The sequence below is a fragment of the Mycteria americana genome, chromosome 4, assembly GCF_035582795.1.
Source record: "Mycteria americana isolate JAX WOST 10 ecotype Jacksonville Zoo and Gardens chromosome 4, USCA_MyAme_1.0, whole genome shotgun sequence".
NCBI classification, from domain to species: domain Eukaryota; kingdom Metazoa; phylum Chordata; class Aves; order Ciconiiformes; family Ciconiidae; genus Mycteria; species Mycteria americana.
The window spans coordinates 16,858,098-16,884,299 of NC_134368.1; the positions used below are offsets into that span (position 1 = coordinate 16,858,098).

The 26,202-nt window shown below is 35.4% G+C and overlaps 1 protein-coding gene across 3 annotated transcripts in view; it reads right to left on the reverse strand.

Annotated features, from left to right (window-relative positions):
* The window catches only part of RAB28 (RAB28, member RAS oncogene family), a 67,518-nt gene that overhangs the window by 32,285 nt on the left and 9,031 nt on the right, over window positions 1–26,202 (reverse strand). For all 3 annotated transcript variants that reach the window (XR_012775475.1, XM_075499765.1, XM_075499766.1), the window contains exons 3-4: window positions 21,856–21,944; window positions 13,072–13,201 (exon numbers count right to left, since the gene is read on the reverse strand). Coding sequence is in view for 2 of the 3 variants with exons in the window: in XM_075499765.1 (XP_075355880.1) it covers window positions 13,072–13,201; window positions 21,856–21,944 (219 nt within the window). In the remaining variant the exon portion in view is untranslated. The remainder of the gene's footprint in view (window positions 1–13,071; window positions 13,202–21,855; window positions 21,945–26,202) is intronic.

A 26,202-nucleotide genomic window follows, 5' to 3' on the forward strand; every position in this document is an offset into this window, starting at 1 on the left:
GATGGCATGGAAACAGAAAATGCTTTGTTCCCATAAGATATTTCTTCATCCAAAGGATACCGGAAATCCTCTTCCCTCCTGTCAGTCAGTATGATCCTAAATGTATCAGAAGTGAGGTCCCAAAAGGAGCACAGAGATTTTCCTGTCTTGAGGGATTCTTAGCTGGAAGTGTTCTCCTCAGCTTAAACAACCATAAAAGTATATGGTTCTGCAACCTAATGAATAAAGGCATTACACGGTGAAACTATTCAAATTCAAATGGAAAGAAAGCTAAACAATTTTCATCAATAAAGCAATATAATCTGCTCAGGATAAGGAAAGTGGTTTTATTGCATGTTTGCTCAGCGTCCCCTTTGCACCTTGGTTTCCTAATCTCTGACTCTGTTGAGAGACTGACTTTGTCTCCGAATGGCAGCAGGGCTTGGGATGTTAGTAGAGTCTGCACTGCTTAAGAGAAAAACTGATGGCCTTTTCACAGTGATCTATTCTAGTCCAGTCTGAATTACTAGACATGAAGAAAGAGTTAGAGAGCAAAATATTATGACCTGTGCCACGCAGATCAAGCCTGATTATAAAACAGGATTGTGGCTAAAATCTCCGAAACAAATCTTGGTCACACAGACGTCAAAGGCAAAACACTACTGCTGACAGTGGAACTAGACAGTTTTGAATTTATGATTCTTCAGTTCCCTCTCAAAGCAGATCAAGAATATCCTAAAGCTTATCCCCACATACCTGTCAGTATGACAAAAATGTAGGATACTATTCAGTGTAAACATCGTAATTAAAATAATCATTCTATGATCAGTTATTTCAAAATTAAAAGATGAGGGGAGTTAACAGTTGTTTTGGTGACTCAAAGAGCAAAACGGCAGATTTGTAAGTACGCTTCAATTTTAGAGAAACTATGTACAAGACATTTTTCTGTCCATTTTGCTCTCTAGTGACCTGCTTCCATTATGAGTTCATTGCCATGCTCTAAGTTTACATATATGAAGGAAACTTCAGTGTTCTTTCACTGCTTTGGAAGCCAATGAGACCGCTTGGAACAAGTCAGGATAAGTGTATACTGTGGGATTGTGACGTTGCTATAGTACTTACTCTTTCATGAATAGTAATTACTCTAGCAAGTGTGTAAAGCAGACAGGCCCAGTTGCATAAGGCTCAATGCAAGTTTTATGAACTGCAGAAAAGCATGATTAGTATGAGGGGAAAAACATGTTTCACACTTTTATTGTAAAGAACATGAGAATCTCACAGAAACTGCCAGAACAGATGTTCATAAATTGGGCCCTTAATCTGCAGCACTTTCCAGGTTTTAAGCTATATCCACTGGTCTGTAGAACATATTCCTCTCTTTTTAATATAATTCTTCTGTTTAGTTTTTTTAATAAATAAGTTTATGACTTTAGTAGTGTTGCCAGCTGTTCAATTTTGATTTACTGTCAGAGTCTGCTTTAATATATAGTGGCTTTTGTGGCTTACCCATATAGATTACATTTTAAGCTTCAAGATATCACTATAAAGCAGCTGGAAAAAGTACTGGCTGTGCTCAGAAACCAGCATTATTGCCCTAGCGATCAACCACTTAAACATGCAACTAAACCAGTAACTATTCTCTAAAAGCCTTTTGGATACATCATTCCCAAAATAAAACTGCAAAACTTACGGTGTAAGAGGAGGTCATCTTAACATATGTACTTTAAAAAGCCAGCCAAAGAAAATTGTCAATTATTAATTAGGTGATGTATTAGCTGGCAATAGAGATCTCTACAATTACTGTTCTTTATTGTTTCATTACATTGTTTCCTTTACTTCTACTGTGTAGCTTGAGACAACTTAAGAAATAAAAACCCTTCACATTAAAAAAAAAAAAAGTTCAAACATTATTAAGTCCAGACATTTTCAGTAATTGTTCCTGATAGACATCAGTAGTGTTGTAGACAGTTACAGTTACTGTAGCATGAAGTTACTGTAGGATGACAAGAACTAACAGAGTAAAGAACGCAATAAGTAACTTCTATACAGCCGGAACTTGTATTCCATATTTTACAACTGCTTTATATAGTGCTTTCTAGAAAATGTATTTACGGCATTGTTTACTGAATATTGCTGTGAAAGAGCTGTCAATACTTTTCATACAGAACTGTTTTTTACCTCTCAGACTTGCAATATAACCAGACTAGGCTTTTTTTCCCCTCTATTATCTGGAAGTACAGGGTAATGTTATTAAAATAAACTACCACAACAGTATTCTTAATATTGAACAATGGATCAAAATCAAAAACTCTGGAAACTCTCTACAGTTGGACTAGTCCAGAATTATCAGTCAGAAGTAGTAGGGTTTTTTTATTACACTGAAAACTGCTTTTTCTGCTCAAAAAGGTTCCTTTTTCCGTATAAAACTAACTCCCTAAAAAAATTCCAACCAAGAGAACAGAACAGTTTGATTCAGAAAGATCAGTATGGTGCCTAATGAGAGGGGTTTTTTGTTTGTCTTACACTGTTATTTTCTCCCAAGTTTGGATTTGCCAGTTGGACAGTATCCATGATACATTACTCTCACAAAGTCCTATCATACCTAAGAGGATGTGATACATCATGGAAGACATAAAGGGAAAAATAAAACAAAAACAAACCCAGCCTTTATGCCCATAGCATTAGGAGCATAGCCTGCAGGAGAATGGGAAGAGAAGCATCAGCACTACACTTGCCATGAGACACAGCAGTGGCATCTCCCAATCAAAATAATTCAAGCTTTTCCATAAAGGTTTTGAAGGGGAACTGAGAAGTAGATTCCAAAATGCCACAGTTTTCTATGTGGGCAGCAGAACATAAAAATATTTTTGAAACAGTTCAACTTAACAGCCTGACCAACAACTCCTATACACTGCTTTCTTCCTTCTGCATGCCTACAGCAAATAACTTTTCAAACTTCTCCTGTAAATGTATAAAGTAAGTTTTTAGCAACTGAGGGTGTGTCTCTCTTTCAACAATATCAAAGGTGTGCTATCTGTACAAATCTTAACTTATTTTGTCCAGCCTTCATTTTCAATTATCTACCCAAAAAATGCTTAATACTGCAAAATCCAGCATTTTAAAGTTAAAGTTACCCTCAATATACATAATGATTATATCCCAGTATTTTTCAGAAGCAAGCCTTTCTTAAGATATTTTACTATTCTGTGTGTTCCATTCAACTATTTAGTCTGTAGCTTTTTTTGATTTTGTGTTTCTTTAGCATCTGAAACAAGAGAGCAGTGATCCTGATGGCAGTTTTCAAATGCTGTTATGTATGAATGCTTAGGAATGAGTTCTCTAGTCAAAGTCAGAAAAAGGTAATGTTATTTCTCTTTCTGCATACATATTTCAAAACTAATGAATTCTACCATCACATACTAGTATTATACTAGTATGATATATTCCTATTATCACACATAATTAAGTAAAAACATTGGACAATACTTACCACAAAAGAAAGACCACACAGTATATATATAAAAAAAATAACTCAAAATAATATTATAATCTAGGGGCTAGTCATGAAAACATGACAGTAAACTCATCTGAAGTCACTAAACATGCTCTAAATTTACACCTATGTAAACAACCAAAATTTTTATCTTAAGGTCAGTGATTGCCCACACTGAACAAAGGAATGCAGCAAATGTGATATGGCTCATTTTACAGTTGTAAAAATTTTTAAGTGTTAAAAATAGTAATCTGGGTGAGATGGGATGGTTGCTTCTTGTGTTGAACATCAAAGGACAAATGGACGGAATGAAATCAAACTTTCTCAAAGGGTTCAGCAGAAGTTACATATCTGCTATATATTTATAATTCCCTTGTCATATTCACAAATACCCTGTTGCATCATTAGCAATGGAGATAAAACTTTGAAAGCACTACTTCTGCAAAAAAAATTGAGTTAAAAATGCTAAAATATATCATGAAAATTTCATAGGGAACTCAGTATTTCAGTAGAAACTATGTACATTGTACATAAAGCCCTCCTGTTTTAAGACCTTATTTTAAATAAACAAACTAGATTTCTAATTTACCATTCATCATCACTGTACTCCACCTCCTTAATCAACATGTGTCAGCAAATCTTAATTGATTTTTAATAGATTTTTTTGGCACTACAGAATCTTAGATCTCTCCTTTGAAAACAACAAACATATTTTGAGTTTATGCTCCATATCATGAGGGCTGGAAGCACAGAGTGTAAATAACAACAATTACAACAACAATGCTGTCTGCATTTAAACTATCTGGCTTATCTCAGTGAACTATTAAGATCAAACAAAGTTTGATACTGGTTTAGTAGTTACTCCCATAGTAACACCTTCACGGTCTCATATTACAGAGACAAACGATGAAATACCTTTTTTCAAATACCCCTTTTTCCTCAAAAAACCTGACCTATAAACAAACCAAAGTAGATAGCAGAAAGGAATTGCAGCTCATTCAGAACCTCATCAGGACGAACCATCTCAAATACTGGAACAATGAAGAATTCATAACCAGAGATGCTAACGTCATGAAGGCATTAATATGCTTAAAGATTTATCAAAAAAGTCACACATTTAGCAGAGTATACAAGCTCCTATACTGAAATGGGCATCAAACTCAGAATGTCTCATTATATCAAGTGTATGGAGCTATAATTGTGGACTAAACTGGAAATAGTACCATTAATTTCCACTTCTCTTGCAAATCCCCAATAAACATGATAATGTCCTGACAATTACACAATTTTAAAATATACATATAACGCATTCCCCATAATTTTCCTTTTTCATTCTTAATTCTCAACTTCATACCATACGACTAAGAGAGGCTGATTTGAACACTCATTTATCAGTCTTCTATTGTATTTTGCTCCTAAAGGTTCTGAATGCAAATTATTTTGAAAAACAGCAACATAGCAAGATAATCCTACAGTATTATCTTAACTGTAAGAACTTCAAATTTTCTAAAATATTTTCAGGACAATGTTTCAGAATGGCATTTTTCATACTACAAACTCCTATTAATCATATTAATGGAGGTTATCTATTATGATTATTCCCTATATTAACATAGGCTATCCTTCATGCTCTAAATTGAACTAATTACTGGTTACTTCCAATAAACATCTTGAATTTTTATATTCATTGAAATAAACAGAAAAAGTTTAAGTTTTCCCTGCTGATTAGGAAGAACCTTCTCTTCCACACTTTCTGCCTGTACAGAGTAGTAAACATATTCAATTACCATATGCATTTCAGTTGAAGTTGCAGTGTACACATAAATACTGTACTGTTGCTATATTTTATTAGTCTGACTCTAAAACTGTGAAGCGTTACAAAAAGATTAGTTTACTGACTTATCTAGCTTTTAAATAGAAAATAATGCTACAATAGCACTTGTCTTTTTCCCACTTTGTCCAAAATCCTGATACTAATGCCCTATTCACACTTGAAATTTGGTTATCCTCTCTCATCAACTTCCTTCAATAATAATATGAGAATATATTTCCACAGTAGCTAATGGAGACATTCCTACAAATCAATGTGCTGCAGTGATACAGAAATAAAAGCTTATTTCACTGTAATGATGCTTCCAGACTTCCCTCAAGTCAGGTGGTTACTTGCAGTTAATGATCTGTGACATACCACACAAGTAGTCCTAAAAAGACTTATTATCCACTGCATGTGCAACAATATTTGCTTTATGGATGGCTAAATGAATGAAGACATTCAATGTAACTGTAAAAGTAAAATCAAAAGAAAACTTACAAGTAACATGTTTTCTTTGAGTAAAAGAGCTGTGAACATTTTCCATTAATACTTAACCTTTTGCTGGAGCAGTGCAACCACATATAATGCTTGAATCCATAAAGCCCAAGAGCTGCTCAGGGTTAACACTGATTAACTGCCCCCAATCAAATGTTATAACTTTTTAAAATTTCAGAGAGCTTCACTCCACTAATGAAATCAAATTGCATTTATGTCATATGGCAAAGGTGGGAGCAGGACAACTTGCAAAGAAAAGAAATTCTGTCCTGTCTTAAAAACAAGTATTTTTTTCAATCCAATAAAATAGACATGAAATTGATTGGTTTTTAAAACTACGTATTTTATGCTGCACTGACTTCCATTAATATACTAATAGAAAAGAATAGCATATTGACTTAAAATAAGCTACAATCCAATAGTACGATATCTCCCATGACTCTCAGACTGTGCAGACATTCACACATTTTCTGTTTATAATTTTTTTCATTTACTAGACTCAGCTTTTGTCCACCATATGTCCACCGTAGATTAACTATTCCCTTAGGTACAATTAAGGGCTTTCCATTTGTTGTAAGAAGACCTAAGTATGAAGGACGCAGCCAGAAAAAACATTTCTACCTAAACCAAAAACAGAAGCACATTCAGCCTGGACTATGGTTTATGCAGCATCTTTTTTATTAGACGTATGTCTACATTGCTAAATAAACTACAGACAAAATCCATGGAAACAGTAAGAGATCTCTCAGCATTTCATTTGTGTATTATTATAAAAATAGGATACATATATTGTTCTAACCTTTGTATTTAAACGGTTTACTTCTATTTCCATTTTTCAATGACATCTTTAAAGATTCTCCTGAATTTAAGCATAACTGTTAGTGAATGAGAATATATTATTTACTGGCGCTTCTGTCACACTGGCGTTTGAGTTCCAACTACACTAACAATATTCTACCAGGTCCATGAACTTGGTCTTAGTTCTTGGTTGGTCTTAGCAGGCAAAACTTACGTGCGCAAATAAAAAACTGAAGTGCAGTCTCAAGACTTTAAGTGCAGGAAGAAGAAACCAGGTTATCCATACTCACTAAAATAAAAAAGCATAACATAAGAACAGTCTATCAGTTGGACTAGTTCATGACTATCCTCACTTTCTTATTAAAGCACCATATGATCCGAATGAGAAAACATTAATTTCAGCAAACAGTTTGTACAATATCTATCTGTCCTGGTTCAAATGAATGCAAATTCATTGATTTTCATAGAACTATACCAGTTTATATCAGGGCTCTGTCTAGCTGTACAGATCTCAAACTCAGGCAAGTGGTATAACAGTAATATATCTTCTGTGTGCAAGATGTATATATTATTCAGCTTCATCCCTGTACTGAATCCCTTACTGCAGCAGAACACAAATCAAAAAGCAAGCTCACTACTAGCTAATCCTATCCGTGTTGAACATCAGAAACTGGCCTTAAGACAGGCAGGGCAGAAAATTATTATAACAATCATTAATTATCTTTTGAGCAGCATGACAGAAAAGACTTCCCCTTTCTACTCTATTTTTTTTGTTAGCACTCTGGCACAGGCCACTTGGCTTTTGAGAGCCACCATCAAAACATATCCTGTATACATGCTCCAGTAATGGTTGCAGCACTGGAAGAAAGTCCAGAAGTCTAAAAATCTGGTTTTAACCAAGTGATTTAGCAGCTGCTGTGTCCACTGTGATTTCCCATCCAAGAGATCATTTTATGAAGGATTCTGAAAGAAGGGTCCAAGTAAAACATGAGATGATTTGCAACCAGATGCAACAGATACATTTATCACAGCAGATTACACGGAGATTGGGGCCAGAACAGAGTACATATGCCCAGATCCTTGTTATCTATCCTGCCAGGTGTTTTCCATTCTCAGCCAATGGAATATGTCTAAGCAAATGCTACACAACAGTAATAAACCTTCCTTCTTTTGTTCTATATAATTTTCTGTGAGCTCAGCTACTTTCTAAAGAACCACACTTGAGGCTCATGCTCCATTTATGTATCTGTGTGGTGTATATCACAGTTTAGTAGACTTGCCCACATAGCAATTTAACAGACATAATTAAATAGATCACTTTGGCAGTGATGGTAGCCAGCACCATTAATATTATGCCAAGCATGATTTAGGATCAAAATATCGCAAGACAGATGCTTTCTCAGACAAGCAAGGTAATTTTATCACTCAAAAATGTGTATGTTTCTAGATTGCTCCCATCCCTAAAGTAATACAGCGCACATTCAGACACTGGGTTGGAAATATATTATTATGGTGAATAAAAGATCATTTTCACCTGTGATTTTCCCTTTCATTAATTTAAGGGGGTTTTTTAATTCTTTTTAACAAGAAAGTTACCCAACCATTGAAACAAACAAATCCATAAGACTGCAGTTTTCTATTAATCTTACAAGTTTGTTGAGACAAACATTCTATACATATTTTAAAACAGGGTAGCATTCTACATTTATTCAAATGAGTTGGTAAACTGACCGTAGCACAGGACAAGGTTTTCTTTTTAAGGGAGTCTCTACATGTAAGTAGTTTACCCTCCAATCCCAGGAGCATGTGTGAGGCTCAGGTGACTGGACCTGCTGTCAGGCATACAGGAACTTTAGTTTAATCAGGCATAAGACTCAAAAGAACAGGGGTCTTTGCATTTGCTGCTCAACACTTGTCTTAATTACAAGCGAAGGACCTAACAAGTGCAAGTCCACAGAAAGCAAGAACAGAAACAGCTGGGGGAGGTTGGGAAGGACAAGAGAATGAATGCATAGTTCTGAATTTTAATAAGCCAGAATCTCAAAATGAGTATCAATGAAGAAATTTTCTGAGTACAACTGGGGAGACTAAGTGTATAAGGCCATAACAGAGTCCAAAAGCAGACTGGGTATGTCCTGTTACCAGCCAGATTTGCATTAGTACACAGTACACCAAACATTCATTTGTATCTGGGCTGAAAAATGTTTCTTTCTGTGCTCAGATAAGATAGGTAAAAACATTTTATGTTGTATGTAAATGCAAGTTAAAGGGTACACTAAAATGTAACCTTTAAACTTCGCAATGTAACAGCATACCACTTCCTGTTCAGAGATAGCACTCCAAGATCAATTAATCATGGCTAAGACGAACAAACGGTCAACATTCTTAATTAGTGTTGATGCATTCTCCTCTGTGCCCTCATCTGTCATGAAGACTGTTTAAAAATCTGAGTTATTAGTCTTTATTGAGGAGTGGATCTGGTTAATATCTCTAAGAATAGAAATCATTCATCCATCCACTATACACCGGTACCTGATAATTCCTACCCCCTATATAAGCTACAGATAACCACCGCCCTAAGACCATCTTGGTAGCTATAAATCAAAATGAGTGTAGCTCCCATGCAACCTGGGTTAATTTTTGTTTACAATATATCCACTGAAAATGTTGGTACGACACTTGAGGAGTCTGTTTATAGATTAGTGCAGAGGAAAATACATAAAGTAGTCAAGGTAGAAAGGAGAGAGACACATCAGTCATACAAAACACAGTAAACCCTCTCTAATTCACACTAACAACTAGGAGGTCCATTGCGATTACTGAATTTTGTCAATACTAAATTTAAGCAAAGATCCTAAGTGCACAAAACACAATTCATTCACTTGATAACTATAGTTCGATTTATACTATACAATATAAGTCAAAGTATTTGACAGCAACATGTCTACAAAAGTTTTAAGTTACTGCATTGAAACTCAAAAGCATTTGTTAATCTTAACAATAAGGGTTACTCCCTTATTTCTGGTGCAAATGAAGTGGCATTAGCAACACAGAAATAAGCACACGTCAAATATACCTTGTATTATATAAGATTAAAATACCGCAAAGTTACAAGGAAAGTCAAACTTAAGATTCAATGCCAACTGTGAATTTTAGGATTATTAAGATCTCATGACTTACAATTAATAAGAAAAACTCTACATTAAATTTTACAATTCTTTTTGTTATTTACCACACAGACAAAAATCTGTGGAAAGACAGAGAATTAACTGATAATCGGATGTAAGTGCAGGAAGCAGGTTTGGGCAAGACCTTGACTCATATCAGTTTTCTACTCTCTCTGACCAAATGTGTAGGTCAGGCTATGGAAAAGAGATGTATGGGAAGGAAGAAAGAATGAAAAATAAAACTAAGCACCTAGGAGGAAGACAGTCACCTTAAATAAATCACCACTTTCACAAAGGAGGACTGCATCTCTGAAGCTCTTGTTCTCCCAATTATTTTTAATAAATTAGTCTGCAATGACAGTCCTTCACAAAAAGGGGTGGGGGGGAGGTCCAGAATTTAGGAGATCTCAATTCATACTACTCTATTATTTTCAAATTAATTTCTGATGGATGAGAGACTAGAGACTGATTGGAACTTTGTATGTAGAAATTACAACTGGTGGAATACTGAAGAAATTCCTGCAAACTTAACACATTTAACAGAATTATTACAAATTGATACAACAAAACATTAATAAATCATGCAGTTTTATAGACAATTTAACAGCTAGTACACAATTATTCACCATATACTGCTATATCTGAAGTAATTTGCTTTCAATGACAAGATTACCCAAGGATATTATTTTCATCTAATAGAATTCATGAGTACAGTTTTCTATATTTCACTGTGAAGAAAAATATTTTTCATTGTTTTCTTCCAAGCTTTTTTTTTTAAACGGTGGCTTTATTCCTATTTCTGAAGCACTACAGTAGAGATCCCAGGTGTATTTACTCCAAAACGGAAAAACATGCATTTATTTCAGACAGTATTACTAAGTGAAAATGGTCAAATGAGAGCCTAAGCCCAAGCTAAGTATCCTTAAAAGAGCAGGACTAAATTTAAACCAAGGTTTCAAAATGGATGGTTTCAGCTGGGCTTCCAAATTCTTGTCTAGGTATCTAAATACTGGCCCAATTCTTTCCAGTTGCTATGAAAGAAAATAACTGCACTCTTGGCAATTTTTTAAAACTTTTATCAGAAAAAAAGTTAAGTGCTAGAATAACTTGACGGTGGATATAGATGTTTCTAGTCTTTAAGTGAGCATACCTGGATATTTTCCTGAAAGACACGTATAGCTCAAAAAAGAAGTACAATCCTGAGACAGAAACTACTGACTGAAAGTATTTCTCCTGTATGATGCATGAGGTCAAATAAGTTCATCAATCCATCAAATGGCTTTTCTTGGCTTTAAACCTATTATTGCTCTTACATCGTATACAAGCGTCTTATCACTTACTGAGTGAAGAACTTGAGCTATTCTGAACACAGTGATTCCACCTGAAGAACTTGTTAGTACTGGTAGCTTTATCCTTTCATAATATGCAAGAGTCAACACCATGCTTCTATATAAACACTTACCTTGTTTTCTATTTATGTAACAATAGGAGCCTGACTACAGTTACCTCTCACAGGCCATTAAAGTATTGGGGTGGAAGCCCTCCTAGATATTCTTCTCCTATTATAGAATTCAGAAAAGCAATACACTTCTAAGAGCTTAATTTTTATAATGCTGAAATAAAAATAAAGCAAAAAAATTACTTCCGTAAGCAGCATCCCCTGCATGCTCGACATGTGCAACAACAACAAACATCCTTAGGATCACCTGCTTTTTTTCTTTATACACAGCTTCTGAAGGAAAACAAGGTAGGAAGCACACTGTTCCTTCAGCTGCTATTTTCATAAAATGAAAGCCCTTTCACTAGTTAGTGTCAGCCTTTATCTGGAAACTCACCTACAAAACCATATTCTATTTGCAGATGCTCCCAAGGAAATACTTGCATTTTAAAGAATTGCAGGCACATATATGAGAAAAATATATATACTTAAGGTATATAACAGAAATAAAACTCCTTCAAATGGAAACCAGTCTGATTTTCTACCTCTATGATGTCATGCCAGCAAAAGAACATTATTTATCCTATGTTACAGTGCATCTTACTGTAAATACTTCATAAGATTTGCAGAACTCCAGCTAGGAAGTCCAATTTTGGGACAAAATATAAATCAGTGAAAAATATTTTTCATTTTAATTTCAACAGAATCTGTATTATTGGCTCTGGTCTGCTAGAGTACAACAGTGTCTATGTTATACTTTCAGAAGTGCTATTTATATATTGTAACTCTAAGAGCTTCTCTGTTTTCTTCCCAGAAAATAAGTAGTCTTTCATAATTAATAACATAAAATGTTACAGCATCACAGTAGCAACACTACAGTTAATGGTTCTGAATGAAAGTGTTGTCTCTACATTGTTTTCAAATGCTTTTAAACAATACTAACTTGCTGGATGAGGTCTTTTTTCAGGTTTGTTCATGATATGGACATTGTGAGATAGACACAAATTACTTGGAAGGTCAAAAAAATAAAATCTGGGTTTTGTTCTTCAAAAAAAATGTATTTACATCGTTAAAAAATTCTGTATCTGTTTCAACACTTTGTTTCTAAAATTGCTTTATGTTGCTTTTATCATCTTCAACAGAAAAAGGGTAAGAGAGCCAGGATCAAGACCTCAGATATGCCGATAAGGATGTTTCTGTAAGATTTCTTAGCTGGAAATGGGGGAATTTGGAATCCAACTAATTAGGAAACTAACTAGGTGATGGTTATTTAAAGTGGCATATTTTGGTGGTCAGAAGAAAACCATTATATCATACTTACATGATCAAAAAGAGGACAGGTTACAAAATCCCAGAACAACAGGAAATAAGTAACCGCATGTGCAAAGCTACAGACAGCATGCAAAAAAAGCCTAATAAGGAACTCATACATATTATGCCTAGTGCGTAGTGTAGTTATTTTAAATAATATATACCAGTACTTAATTTAGCAGTCTCTTGACAAACAGAACCATGAAATATACCTGTTATTAGATCCAGAAATTCCCAGTTCTCCATTCTAGATGCATGCCATGGCTATATCTTGAAGCCCTATCAAATTCAAATATGGGTGAGAGAGATCTCTCTAGTCCTGTGTGCTGCTCTCCAAGTAAAGAAAACACAGGCAGAGAGGCTGCAGGCTAGGCAAAGCACGATGCAGCAAGTCCCTCAATCTAATTGCCCAGGACCAGAATCCTGACATACACCCAAATACGTCATCTGTATACAGCAACAACACACAAGACAGTATTTAGTTTCATGTTACTAAAGATACATGCCCTGTGCCATTTCTTCAATAGAGAACAACATCCAGAGTATTTCAATTAATATTTAAGTATTAATAACTTACTTTTATTTCCAACCAAGGCCACAAGTGGCTGTGTTTCTGATTCTTCATTCACTTTTTTTACCACATTGTACCAATCTTCTAAATTTTCAAAGCTCTGGCCATTGGTAATATCATAAACCAAGAGAATACCCTAAATAAAAAGATACATTTAAAATGTTACAGGTTATAAAAATATTTGAACATGGTAAAATTTGCAACAGTCTAAATTATTACTATCATAAAATAGAGCATTAACAAATAATGGCATTGTCTCTTTTGAGGAATAATCAAAGGAATTATAAGCTTCTGTAATAAACACATTTTATTACAGTATTTCTCCTGTATTCCATGTGTTCCAAATTCAGACGCTAACTGAACTACAAGTGCAGAAAAAAAATGGCAATTCAATAAAGAGCACAATTAGTTATATTAGAAATATTCTGAAATGCATATGCTTTATGAAAAATCCAAAAAGCACTTCACACTAATAGTAAGATAAAAATTGCACTGGAGAAGGACTTGTATTTTAGCTAATATTATTTGTAGTTGCACTGTTCCCTTTTTGAAAAAAAATGAAAACCAAAAGCAGTTCAATTGTACATTTCTGCACGTTGCCTGACTGTTGCATCTCTCCTCTCCTTTGGGAAGAAAGGTCAGATCCCTTCCTTCACTGTTGTAGAAGACAAGCAAGAAGTACTGGCAAACTTTGAACTTTCAAAGGAGAAACTAAAAATGTGGTCAGAAGTCAAAAAGAAGGGATTCCCATGATTTCAGAGGTTTTGGGCTAGGCTACAACTAACAAATACTCAAAACAGACATTACTGAAGATTCCTCAGTGCTAATATCCAATATTATAAAGCACAGTGTATTAACAGCCCAAATGTCCACCTTCTCTCCTCCACAATTCTAAGATCAGCTCTCCCAAATCACTCTCAATTATTGAGTCTTCTGCCCCTGCTTTCCACTACACCCTAATAAAGAAAGTATCTTGTAAATGAGGAATAAAGTAAGAATTCGCTTCTGTTGCACTTGTTCTCATGGCGTTCACATCTGGGAAAAAAAAAATCTCTACAACTGCACACTGTTTCTCACATGAAATTTTCACAAATATTCTAAAAAACCAATACGAAATTAGCTGCTACAATGACCCACTGTCAATAGAAAAGATTTTTTCAAGTCAAGTTTTTCAGGCATTTGTCTGGGCCCAGGTTCACTCGATAGTTCCATGAGGAGTGTCTTAGATCATAAAATAGAGTGCATGCTTATTAAATTAATTTCACAGATGACAAGAAACTGGTAGAGACTGCAAGATTATTTGAGGAGACTTTAGATTATATGATGAGAAACAATCTAAAAATAATAGGATGCAATTCAATAAGTACCACGACAAGTTCAAAGGAAGCAATAATCAACTGTACAATAGGAAACATCTGGCTTTGTAGCAAGTTCTATACAATAGGATCAAGGAGTTATAGTAGATCACAGTTGAATACGTCCAGCTTATTTTGTAGCAAAAAGGCAAATATCACATTGGCATGAAACATTCCAGGTGAAATAATGTAGCCAGCTTTGGACACTGAATGTCAAGAAAAGGACAGACTAGAAGAGACCAGTAACATTATCAGAGGTTTAGAAACTACGACTGACATCAGCAAATTGAAAAAACTGGACTGTTTCAACAAACACAAGATTGATGGCAGGCATGATGATGCTGGTAAAAGTTTCGAGAGAAGATAATAGGAGTTCTCTTTTTACATGCTCTTATACATAGTTTGCAGATGACACCAAATTGGGAGGACCAGCCAATATGTCTGAGGGCAGAGCTACCCTTCAGAGGTACATAGACAATCTCAAGGAATGAGAGAACAGGAACCTTTCAATATTCAACAAGGACAAATGCAAAGCCCTGCAGCTAGGGAGGAATAAATACAAGCTGGGGCAACTAACTGGATGGGAAGCAACTTAAAATGACCTGCAGGTCTTGGTAGACAGCAAGCCAAATATGAGCCAGCAACATTCCCTGGCAGCAAGGATGGGCAACGTGATCCTGCACTGCATTAGCAGAAGCACAGGCACTAGGTCAAGGGATCTATTCCCTTCTACTCAGCACTTGTTAGATCATCTCTAAAATAATACATCCAGTCTTAGGCCCCTTAAGACATCAATAAACTGGAGTAAGTTCAGCAGAGGGCCACCAAGATGATCAGAGGCTGGAGCACTTGTCCTATAAGGAAAACCTGAGGGAACCAGAATTCTTCAGTATGGAGAGGAGGCAGCCCTAGGAGGACCTAAAAACAGACTTCTCATATCCATGAGGCAGCTATGAAGGAGATGGAGCCAGGCTCTTCACAGGAGTGCATGGCCGGAGGATGAAACACAATGGGCTTAAGCTGAAATAAGAGAAATTCAAACTAGATATAAGGAAAAGCTTTTTCACCATGAGGAAATTCAAGTAGTGGAATAGGTTGCCCAAAGAGGTTGCTCAGTCTCAGTCCTTAGAGGTTTACAAGAAGGAACTGGATAAAGCCTTGAGCAACCTAGTCCCATCTCACAACTGACCCTACTTTGAGCAGGATGTTTGACTAGAGACCTCCTGAGATCCCTTCAACCCTGAACTTTCATAAAAATGAAATAGACATTATACATAGCTTCAGAGGTGGGCAATAGTTCCTACTGAGATCCCTTCAATTCCTGTTTCCCTGTGACAGCAACACAAATTTTTCTCTTTTCCTTCAATGCCACCAACTCCTTAGCAAAATGAGTTCTTGTTCCTTATATTTATATAGCTGCTATTAATTTCTGAGGAACAGGTTTCACCAGTTCCTTCAAGGAAATTAAGAATTATGACACCCATCTTTTCCCTTGCTATCTTTCCTCCTTTACTTTACTAATCAGATCTAATATTAAACATCCACTTCCCTCTTCCAACTTTTGTACAATTTATTCCTTAATATCTTGAGTCTCAGTTAACTTCTCCTGACTCTTTTATAACTACCCAAATGCCTATGCATGTTTATATTTGTCTTTCATAATATAAGCCTTGCTCTACAAAGGACATACTGATGTTATTAAATGCTCAGTGGAAAAGAAGAAACTCAAGCTGAAGGACAGGTATTGTGAAGGTTAAAAAAAAAAAAAGACATAAGGCTAAAAGTTGTTAATTAAAAAAGCACAGATGGCACGCTTCTTTCACTGGTCATCAAGTTCTCTCACCAGCTTGCAGAAAAGCAGAGCAGACTATAAACCATCTTCAGCACTGAAGAGTTTAATCAGAGTTAGATGCAAGATAAAGCTAATAGAATCTGAGCATCTAAGGTTGGCCAACTCTTTTTCTAACTAATTCTTCATCAAAATGCTACGCTGCTACATGTCCTCTAGCCAACTGCAGCCTACCTACACCTTTGGAAGAAAGAGTAGTCACAGTGGATTTACTGTGAAAGAAATCATTGAACAAAGTTTGCAACTAGAGCTCACCTAACTTCCTTTTGGTCCCTTTCTCCATAATCTAAAACATTGCCTCTAAGGCATATTCTTTTCTTAACCATTCTTTTTTTGAATCTGGTCAATATTTGCTATACTTAAGAAACAAAGATGGCAGGTATGACATCTTAGAGATGCAAAAAAAAGGCAGCACGGCATCCAGGTCATAAAGAATACTTCTTGCTTAGACTTTTGCCACAACAGCACTCTATAAGGAACTTAGTATGATACAGTTAATTAATGAAGGACCAGTCATAACTCTATAGCTAAAATTTATTTCACCTTTTTAATTTAACATAGAAACCCCATCATTGCTTTCACAAAAATATACCATATCTTCCACAAACTTATAGTATATGGAGTACAGAATGCATAGATAGTATAAAAGCTGTTATTTCCCTATTGTGCATGAGAAATTAAGGTGGAAAATTAACACGCCTTTTTACACAGAAGTAGCGCATTTCACTGGCATGAAAAAGTTTTGAAACATATGGAGGACAACATGCCGAGAACAGCACGTTAATTCTCTAGTCTCCAGCAACGCAGCAAATAGTCCCTGTTTGCATAATCGCACTCTAGTAAGAGAGACATTTTGCCTACATTAGTGCATATATGAGGGCTTTTTGGTTTGGAATTATAGAGTATTTTCAAAAATAGGTCACTGGAAACTGGGAATATTGCAGAAATTATTAGCTGGTCTTTGGAGAAGGTAGAGTCTGCAGTACTCTTATTCTATTAACAAGCCAATTTATAAGGTAGCATATGCCAGCTCTTTAAGATACTTTAAACTAGATATGTGGGTAGGGACAGCAATTACAGGTAAGAGATGGGAGTGGTTCTGAAATCTCTACCACGCAAACAGCAGCAGTGCTATTATACAGCAGAACTGCTACTATGGAAGTGTTGTAACCAGGCAATATATTCACACTAGACAATCAACATTTAAAAGGTGTCAAGTTTATGTCAAGATTTGTCACAATAAAAGAAAGCTACAGAAAGCACTAATTAAAACCATATGTTTTCTTCTTCAGGTTTATCCTCAGCTGCCCTCATCCTATGACTGTGGTTAGTATGAAGGAACTAAATTAACTTTCAAATTTTCATTAATATTCATGACATGTCAGATCAAAATTCTAAAATATTTTTTCTAGTCACAGAATATTCATTTTAGCAAAGAGTAACTTCATTATGATATCTTGCACATCTGCAGAAATGTTATTTTTACAGGTGAAAACAGTTTACAATCTACATATACTTAACCACTGTTGTCTTTGCTGATATTGAGGATATGGTCACTCAAATACATGAGATTGAGTTGCCATAATTGAATGAGCTACTGTCTATCAGCTCAGCTGAGGTAACTGACTATACAATTACTCTTAGCCTCTCTCAATTCTGAGATAAATATGTCAGTTTTAATCAACACTAGCAGAAAGCTGTTTATTAGCACCTTTCATTTATAAAGATCAAAGAGCTCTTCCCCCCTCAGCTTACAGAGTTTTTCTGACCCATCAGTGAAATTCAGCTACCAAGACAGGATGCAGCAACTATGTAGTTCTGGATGAGCAACACCACAGAAAAAAAAAAAAAAAAAAGGGGGGGGGGGGGGGGGGCGGGGCAGGAAGCAACTACTTCAAGACAGCAAATGAATTGCAGTTTCTCCAACTGCAAACACGCACGCAAATTAAGTATGTTCTCACCCTCAAATCTGGCACTCTTATTTTAAAACATGGCACAAGAAATCAGGGACCTCAGTCAAAAAATGGCACCTTAACAGTAACTTAACCAAAAGATCTGTCCTAGAGAATTTATCCAGCTCTCATTCAAAGAGAAGGAAACTTCCAGTAGCAAGGTTTGCAGCAACGTATAGATGGATGCTCCACTTACTTCCCCTGGTATCCTGATCAAATTTCAACTAAGAACAAGTGAACTGTAGACTTGCTATTACGATAACCTTTTCAGTTGCTGCAGATTCTCAAAACTTCCATCTCCACCTGGTCTTAGTATTTTATAAGTAGGTCTACCATACATTTGGATTTCTGAGCAGAAAACAAGAATTCAGCCACTTGTGATTCCTGAATCTCATGATGATCAACCAGATGAAGTCCATACAAGGCTATGGGCATCTGCAAACACTGGATAAAAGCATGGTGCATACCGTAGGCATGCTGCAAGCTATTCTACACATGTACTTTAAATCTGAATTATTCAGATTTGGAGAATACATGCAGATGAACACAATTTCTGCAATAGATCCAAATCATCTACTCTGTGTAAGTGTACAGCTTGTGTACTTTACAAACAAGATGTTTAAAATCCCAGTTGCACCACACACGCTGACCAAGTGCAACACACTATAAGTACACATACTTCTTTTGTAGCAACCTTTGCTAGAATTGCTTCAATATTTTAAAGGCTTTCTTGTACTTGGGAACCCAAAACTGAACACAGTATGCCAAATGTAGCCTCAAAAATGTCAGAGAGGATGATAATAACTTTCCTTGATTTGCCTACTTCATTCTTACTAATGCAGCCCAGTATTCAGTTAGCTTTTACTGTTGCAAGGGTGCATTGCTGACTCCCATTCAACTGTTGGGTTTTCTTCCAGTAGGACCCCCACCTTCTTTTCTCCAAAGCCATTTCACAGAATGACAGAGGTTCTGTCTAGAGGTCGTTTGGTCCAACACCCCTGTTCAAGCAGTGTCACCTAAAGCCAGCTGCCCAGGACCACGTTCAGATGGCTTTTGAGTATCTCTGAGGATGGAGACTCCACAACCTCTCTGGGCAACCTGCACCAGTGCTGGGTCACCCTCACAGTGAAAAAGTGTTTCCTGATGTTCAGAGGGAACCTCCTGTGTTTCAGTTTGTGCACATTGCCTCTTGTCCTGTTACTGGGCACCACTGAAAAGAGCCTGGCTCTATCTTCTTTGCACCTTCCCTTCAGGTATTTATATACATTGGTAAGATCCCCTGAGCCTTCTCTTCTCCAGGCTAACAGTCCCAGCTTTCTCAGCCTTTCCTCAAAGGAGAGATGCTCCCGTCCACTAATCAGCTTCATGGCCCTTTGCTGGAAGCTCTCCAGTTGATTCCTTGACAGCTGATTCCCAGGCTGAATAAGGTTATTCTGACCCAGGTGCAGGACCCTGCATTTGTCTTCAGTGAACCTCACAAGGTTTCTGTTGGTCCATTCCTTCAGTTGGTCACGATCCCTCTCAATAGCAGCCCTACCCTCCAGCATATTGACCATTCCTCCCCAGTTTGGTGTCATTTGCAAATTTACAATGTTTTGTTCCATTGTTCAAAGAATTAATAAAAGACATGACCCCAGTACCAACCCGTAAGGAATACGACTTATAACCAGGCACCAGTAAGACACTGAGCTATGGACCATCTCCCTTTAAGTCCAGCTGTCCATTCAGTTTTTCAGTCACCTTATGGTCCACCCATCCAGTCTGTATCTCTACATTTTGTCTGTAATAATATTATGGGAGATTATGTCAAAGGCCTTGCTGAAGTCAAGGTAAATGGCATCCACTGCTCTCCTCTCCTCTCCACAGAGCCAATCATCTAACCACAAAAGGCAATCAAGTTGGTTGGGCACAATTTACCCTTGCTAATTCCATGCTAGCTCTTGCTGTTTTGCTGTCCATTTGCAGGAAATTTTTATACAGACTTAAAATTATTTTTCTTTCTAAGTACTCCTACTTGTTCTACTTTATCCTTCCTCTTTTTCTTCTACAAAGCTACAGATGTTCAACATGAAATAAGCTTCTGCCTAGAAATAAGCTGAAAGCAGTGCCTTTCCGAATTATTCATGGTGTTTCATGAATAGATGAAAATAAAGATAGTTTTATGTGTCTTTAACAGGTGCTATTACAAAGCTAACAGAAAAATGTGTTACAAGTCAGCTTTAATGATAAGAAGCCTATTACAGACATTGGCAATACATGCCAACAACAGGAGAGAGAACAGCCATTAGTTCATTAAAAAAAAATTAGAGTTACAATGAGGGCTGAGGGAGGATCAAAGAAGAAGAGATTGGATGCAGGGGTTTTTTGTTAATGTGCTCAGAAAGACTAAAAATCAAACTTTTTTAACTTTAGGCTTACTGATATCAACTTTTTCACTACTTTGGGGCACCAGTATTAACTTCTTGACCTGCTTTTGCTGATAAGAAACTCCTAAGTTTATCACCAAATTCAATACAGAAAAACTTAATAGCCTTTTATTTCCTTCATTGAGTTTACTTTGGGCATATGGCAACAATTTGTGATTAATCAAATTCCCTGTCATGGAAGCCACTTTCTCCTGTTGCTTGGTAGATCTTTAACAGGGCAGCAAAATGTTTTTTATTGAAAAATAAGAAAATACTATAAAACAGATGCAACAGCTAAAACATTTAGACATTTTTTGAAAGTGACAAAATGTTGACGAGTTTGTCTTTATCCTACTAACTAATAAATCCTAATCTCCTTAATTAGCCATTCCTGTGCTGTACTTATTCGTACAAAGTTTCTGTCCAATAAAAGTTTTAAGATTCCATATTCCTATTGCTTAAAGTATTGGGGGAAAAATAGGTCTATTTGTTTTCTTTTCAGATAAATATAACTTTATATAATAAAACATTATGCCTATTGTTCTCATTACAAACTCCAAATTAAAGAACAGAACACATTTTAGGATCACTCATGTTAAGAAGTGTGGCTTATAGTACATCCTCCTAAATCATCTCATAACTCAAGATACTGCTATAATATTTAGCTCTTACTTAATCCTACCATTCACTTTAAGTTGCTTAGTTAACCTCAAGATAAAATTAGTTTTCATTGGATAAGAGTTCTGCAAAAGTATTTAGCTACCTGGTTGCCTCCTTTTGTTTGCCCTCTTATAACCCCAGTTGCATGTATGAGTTTAATGGTGTAGGATTGCTCTTAATTTCCTCCTTCTACTTTTTTCCCCCAGGAGGCATCTGTTCTAAAAGCAGCCACTATATCTACCATGTGGATATCCAAATAGCCTTTACTATTTACTATGATTGCTTTTCTTAACTCAAGACACAAAGCACAGAAACATGCATCTGCTCTTGAGAGTTATTCAGATGTACAAATGCACACCCTTGCTTTGCTTTTCAAGTCAGCTCCAAAAAACTAACTACAAACTGAAGTCAGACTTGCGTATTAATATCAATTAAGTTTACGTTAAGCAGAGGTTCAACATTTTCGAGATCTACAAAACAACAATCTGTAAGATATGTATCATTTTAAGAACAAAGTTTCAATGAATTTTATGTAATTACTATAGATACAGTTATCATTTATACTGTACCTGAGCTCCATAAATATATTTATCCAGCATTTTGCCTCCTATTGTTTGCCCCCCTACGTCCCACACTTGAAGAGTAACATTCAAATTCCCTGAAAAGGAAAATGATACAGATATTGTATAACCTGGAAAAATTAGATATAAATAAAATCAAAGGTATATTATCACAGCAGGTAATACAACTCTAGCATATCAACAGTAATAGCTTTTTACAAGTATACAATAAATAGTAACTAAATTTCAACACTAAGATGACTATTATTTGGGAAAAAGTCACTTGTGCCCAGGTAAGTCATTAAGATGCAGTAAAACTATAGCTAGATATTAACATATTTAATCTTAACAGAAAAGAATTGGAACTGCATAAAGTATAACATTCCTGATTAGAAATTATATAACATACTTCACTGAAGAAACATGTAAAACTTCACAGAGAAAGTTCTATAGAACAGTACTTGGAATTGAAAGGTAACACAATTAATGCCAACTTAACCACATTATTTCATACTCTATGTCCCTTCCCTCCCCCTCCACATTTTCTTTACAAATCTAGAAGCGGGGACAATCTGCACAGTAACTGCATTTTGGTAGTGATGCTCTTAGTACTATACAGCTAAAGAATTATATAGTTGACAGATTAAAAAATGGAAATACTGACACATATCTAAGTTGAGGACGCAAAATGTGATTATTTCCTCCACCTACCACCTCAAAGCAGGCAACTAAATTGGACATGATTTACATAATCTTTGAAGAGTCTACACCAAGAACAGACCTTCCTTTCTATTCTAAAGAGTCTTTAAACTATGTTGAAACTGTTAACAGGTTTTCAAAAACAAAGTAACAAAAAAATCAGTGTCAATACAGAATATTTAATATCCTACAAGTCATACATATTCTGCAAGCTAACAACTCAGAAACCCACAGACTAAACATACACACAGCAATGTATGTCACCACATGCATACAAACATATTAAAGTATAATTTGGCTCATTTTGCATGGTAAGAACTGTTTTCAAAACTACTGATTACCTGGAAGCACCAAACTCTAATACAGTAAGGTCTGGTGAAAATTTTTCTAATCTACATACAACTCACATGACTTACATGTTAATAACTATTCTACATACTCACAAATAATCATAACTGCCTATTAATTTTATTCCTAGATTTTAAAAAAATTTGCAAAAAATTCCACATCACAATAATTGAGAGTCGAGTGAAAAAGAACACAATATTTTGGGCTACTAAGATAGATATACTCTTAATTCAACTATTTCATGTTATTAACAACTTTATTTTACACAATGTAATCTATTCAGCCATCAATTTATAACTAACATACTCAGTTATGCAAGGGAGTGTGCTCCATGGAAACATATCCCAGCGCTTGGTGAATATAAACAGCAAATTAGAACTATATAGCTGAATATATGCTACTTGTGGTATTAAATATACCACATTATATTTTTATGATGCATCTTGCTTTAATCTGGTTAAAAGCGCAGATTTCCTGAAGTGCTACTTTGGCTTCAAATGTGTAGAGACGAATGTGAGACAATCTATTCACAGTGCTTTTAAACTACACTGAGTTTTATCTAATACTAAGATAAAGAATTTCTACATGGAGCTTAGTAAATATATCATAAACACTCCAGTTCAATAAAGGCAACCTTTCACAGAATAAAAAGCTTATTTGTTTTGACTTATTTGTGCAAAAAGCTTATTTGTGTATATGCTATGTATTAATTAATTATTTTTAAAGATTAGAACGTAAGTGACTGCAAACAATGCAGGAAAATCTTCCATAAAGCATCTGGTGTGCATAAACCAGTGAATCCACAGTCTGAAATGATTATGCATCCTCAGTGGGTATACAAACTCAACATGCTCAAACACTCATCATGCTGCAGTATTCTACCCCTAACTTGGTTGTATGTATTCTACTGGAAATTTACCATGTCATTCATGCTATCTATTTGGGAAAAAAGCTTTATAAATATTATCGCTTTCAAACTCAACAATTTTCAGATGTCTAATTTTGTGTTCAAATGCTTTAAAAGGTTCTAACTTCATTTTTCCTCCTAAGAGTAGTAATCATGCACAGCATACTGGGCTTAGTATCTGGATAACAGTATGAAATTATCTGAGAAACTTTAATGCAGGAAGTTAAAGTAAATAGTCTAACAGTGACTGTTCAACTTAAAAATCTACTTCTATGAATTATTTACATTCTTTCACTAACAACAGAAAAAAGAAACTGGGGAAAAAAGGTGGGAATGTTCATTTAAGGTGAAGTGGTTCTTAATTAAGATCTCACTAACTACTGAAATTCATGCTGACCATCTCCAGTGCAAAACGCTTCATTTTCCCTTTTTTTCAGTTAGGTCCTGTAATATTTGCTTTGTACTCAGATTGATTTTGGGGGAGAAAGAAGGATGTTAGGATTATTCTGACAGAAGGAAAAACTCTGGACAATTTGCCGGGCAAATATTTAATTAACAACTATAATAGTAGCACATGGAGTTTTCTGCAAAGAGTTTGAAATTATCTGTTTTTTCATAGATTGAAGAGGAAAAAACAAATGGAGAATAACAACAAAACAAAAAGAAACCATGCACAATAAGACAGTTCTTAGAAACAAGGTTAACATACCACTAAAAATAATTGAAGAATCCCATAAAAATAATATGTAATACACTGATAAGGAACAAGAAAGCACTAGCACTTCTTTACTCTGTAGAACATGCATACAAGTGCGAAATTAAAATAACTTGAGGCAACGCAGTGCAGGTATCTATATTGTTTCTGGTATGAACTGAAGCCACTAGGCTGATTCAGTAGTGATCGTGCAGAAGTATACTTGGTGCATTGGTTAACCTTACTTAAAGTGCTGCACAGTCAAGATGGAACTAAAAACACAAGTCTGACCACTTTTTGCACTGATGACTTAAAAAAATCCTTTTAACAGAAGAATCCTGTTTACTGGACTGCACCCACAGCCTTCCTAAACGTATTCAACTATGGCTCTTAAGAATCTCTATCGGCAGACCCTGTGACTAACAGATACACTATTTAAGCAGTAAAATCTACACCATGGTTGCATCCAGACTATACAAGATACTGCATCAATAAATATACTGAAATTGATTTGCATTTGAAAAAAATATGAAAAAAAACAGTTTTGAACAAACTGCATGAAGAGAAATGTCAACAGTTGAACAGTAAAAGTCATATTGTTCAAAATTAATCAAAGCATTTACTATTTGTATTAAACCATATTGTTTTATCATGTAAAATATTTACTTTTTTCACTGCAAAACTGCACCAGCTACTAAAACAACTGGAGACAAATACAGCTTTTATTTTAAAAAAGCCAAAAAAGCCCAGAAAAGCAGTACTTTATTTTACAAGCTAAAATGCATTTCTAATGTGGCCTAATGTAAACTTCTGTGCAACTCTAGAAATCAGTTACTTTAACTTCTGAAATCTTTGCTTACATTTGAAGAAGAAAAAAAAATTCAAATACTGAACCATAGTTATTCATCAATTCTCCTACTAAGAGAAATCGAGGCTTTTTTCCTACTGATATACACATTGTAATTTCTGTGCAGCAGTATGACTTAACCTTTCAAGTAAACATAGCAGCTCTGCAAACCCAGAACTAATCAAGAAATTAGAAAAATCCGCTTACTTAAGTAATGCTTCCCAGTCCAGTATTTACAAATTTTACCTCCCTCCCTCTTCTCTTCCTTCCCTCTCACTGCCCACCACCAGTTCAGCTTACCTATAAAACACAGAAGTCCATATATACCTAAACACATATATAGGCATAGGCAAAAACAGAATGACAATCTACTGAAAAAAGGTTCTTCCTGAATATGAATACATTCCACGAATGTTACTATTTTGTTAATGATAAATAAGGAAAATAGATGTATAGACTTTATTGCTGTTTTGGTGCTATTTTCATCTACATTCTGTTTTTATTACAAAATAAACTAGAAGAATGTAAAACATGAATGAATCAATAGTTGATAATTTTCCAAATTTTCTACGCAACAAGAATATTTAGAACCCTAGTAATGTACCAATAGCTTCTGTATGCTTAACAGCTGGAAAAAAAACTTGCAAAATACAAGTTCTCAGCATGCACACTGCATGATTTGTGTACACATTCCACTTGCAAGTACTGCTGTTAAGTATTATGCACACTGGTATTTTTAGAGGCATGAGTAGGACAATAAAAAAATTATTCTGTTGATTTTATGGAGAAATAAGCACTGAAATTTGGTACTTTATCACTCACCAGATACTAAAAAAGTACAGCAAAATGGCCAAACCAAAA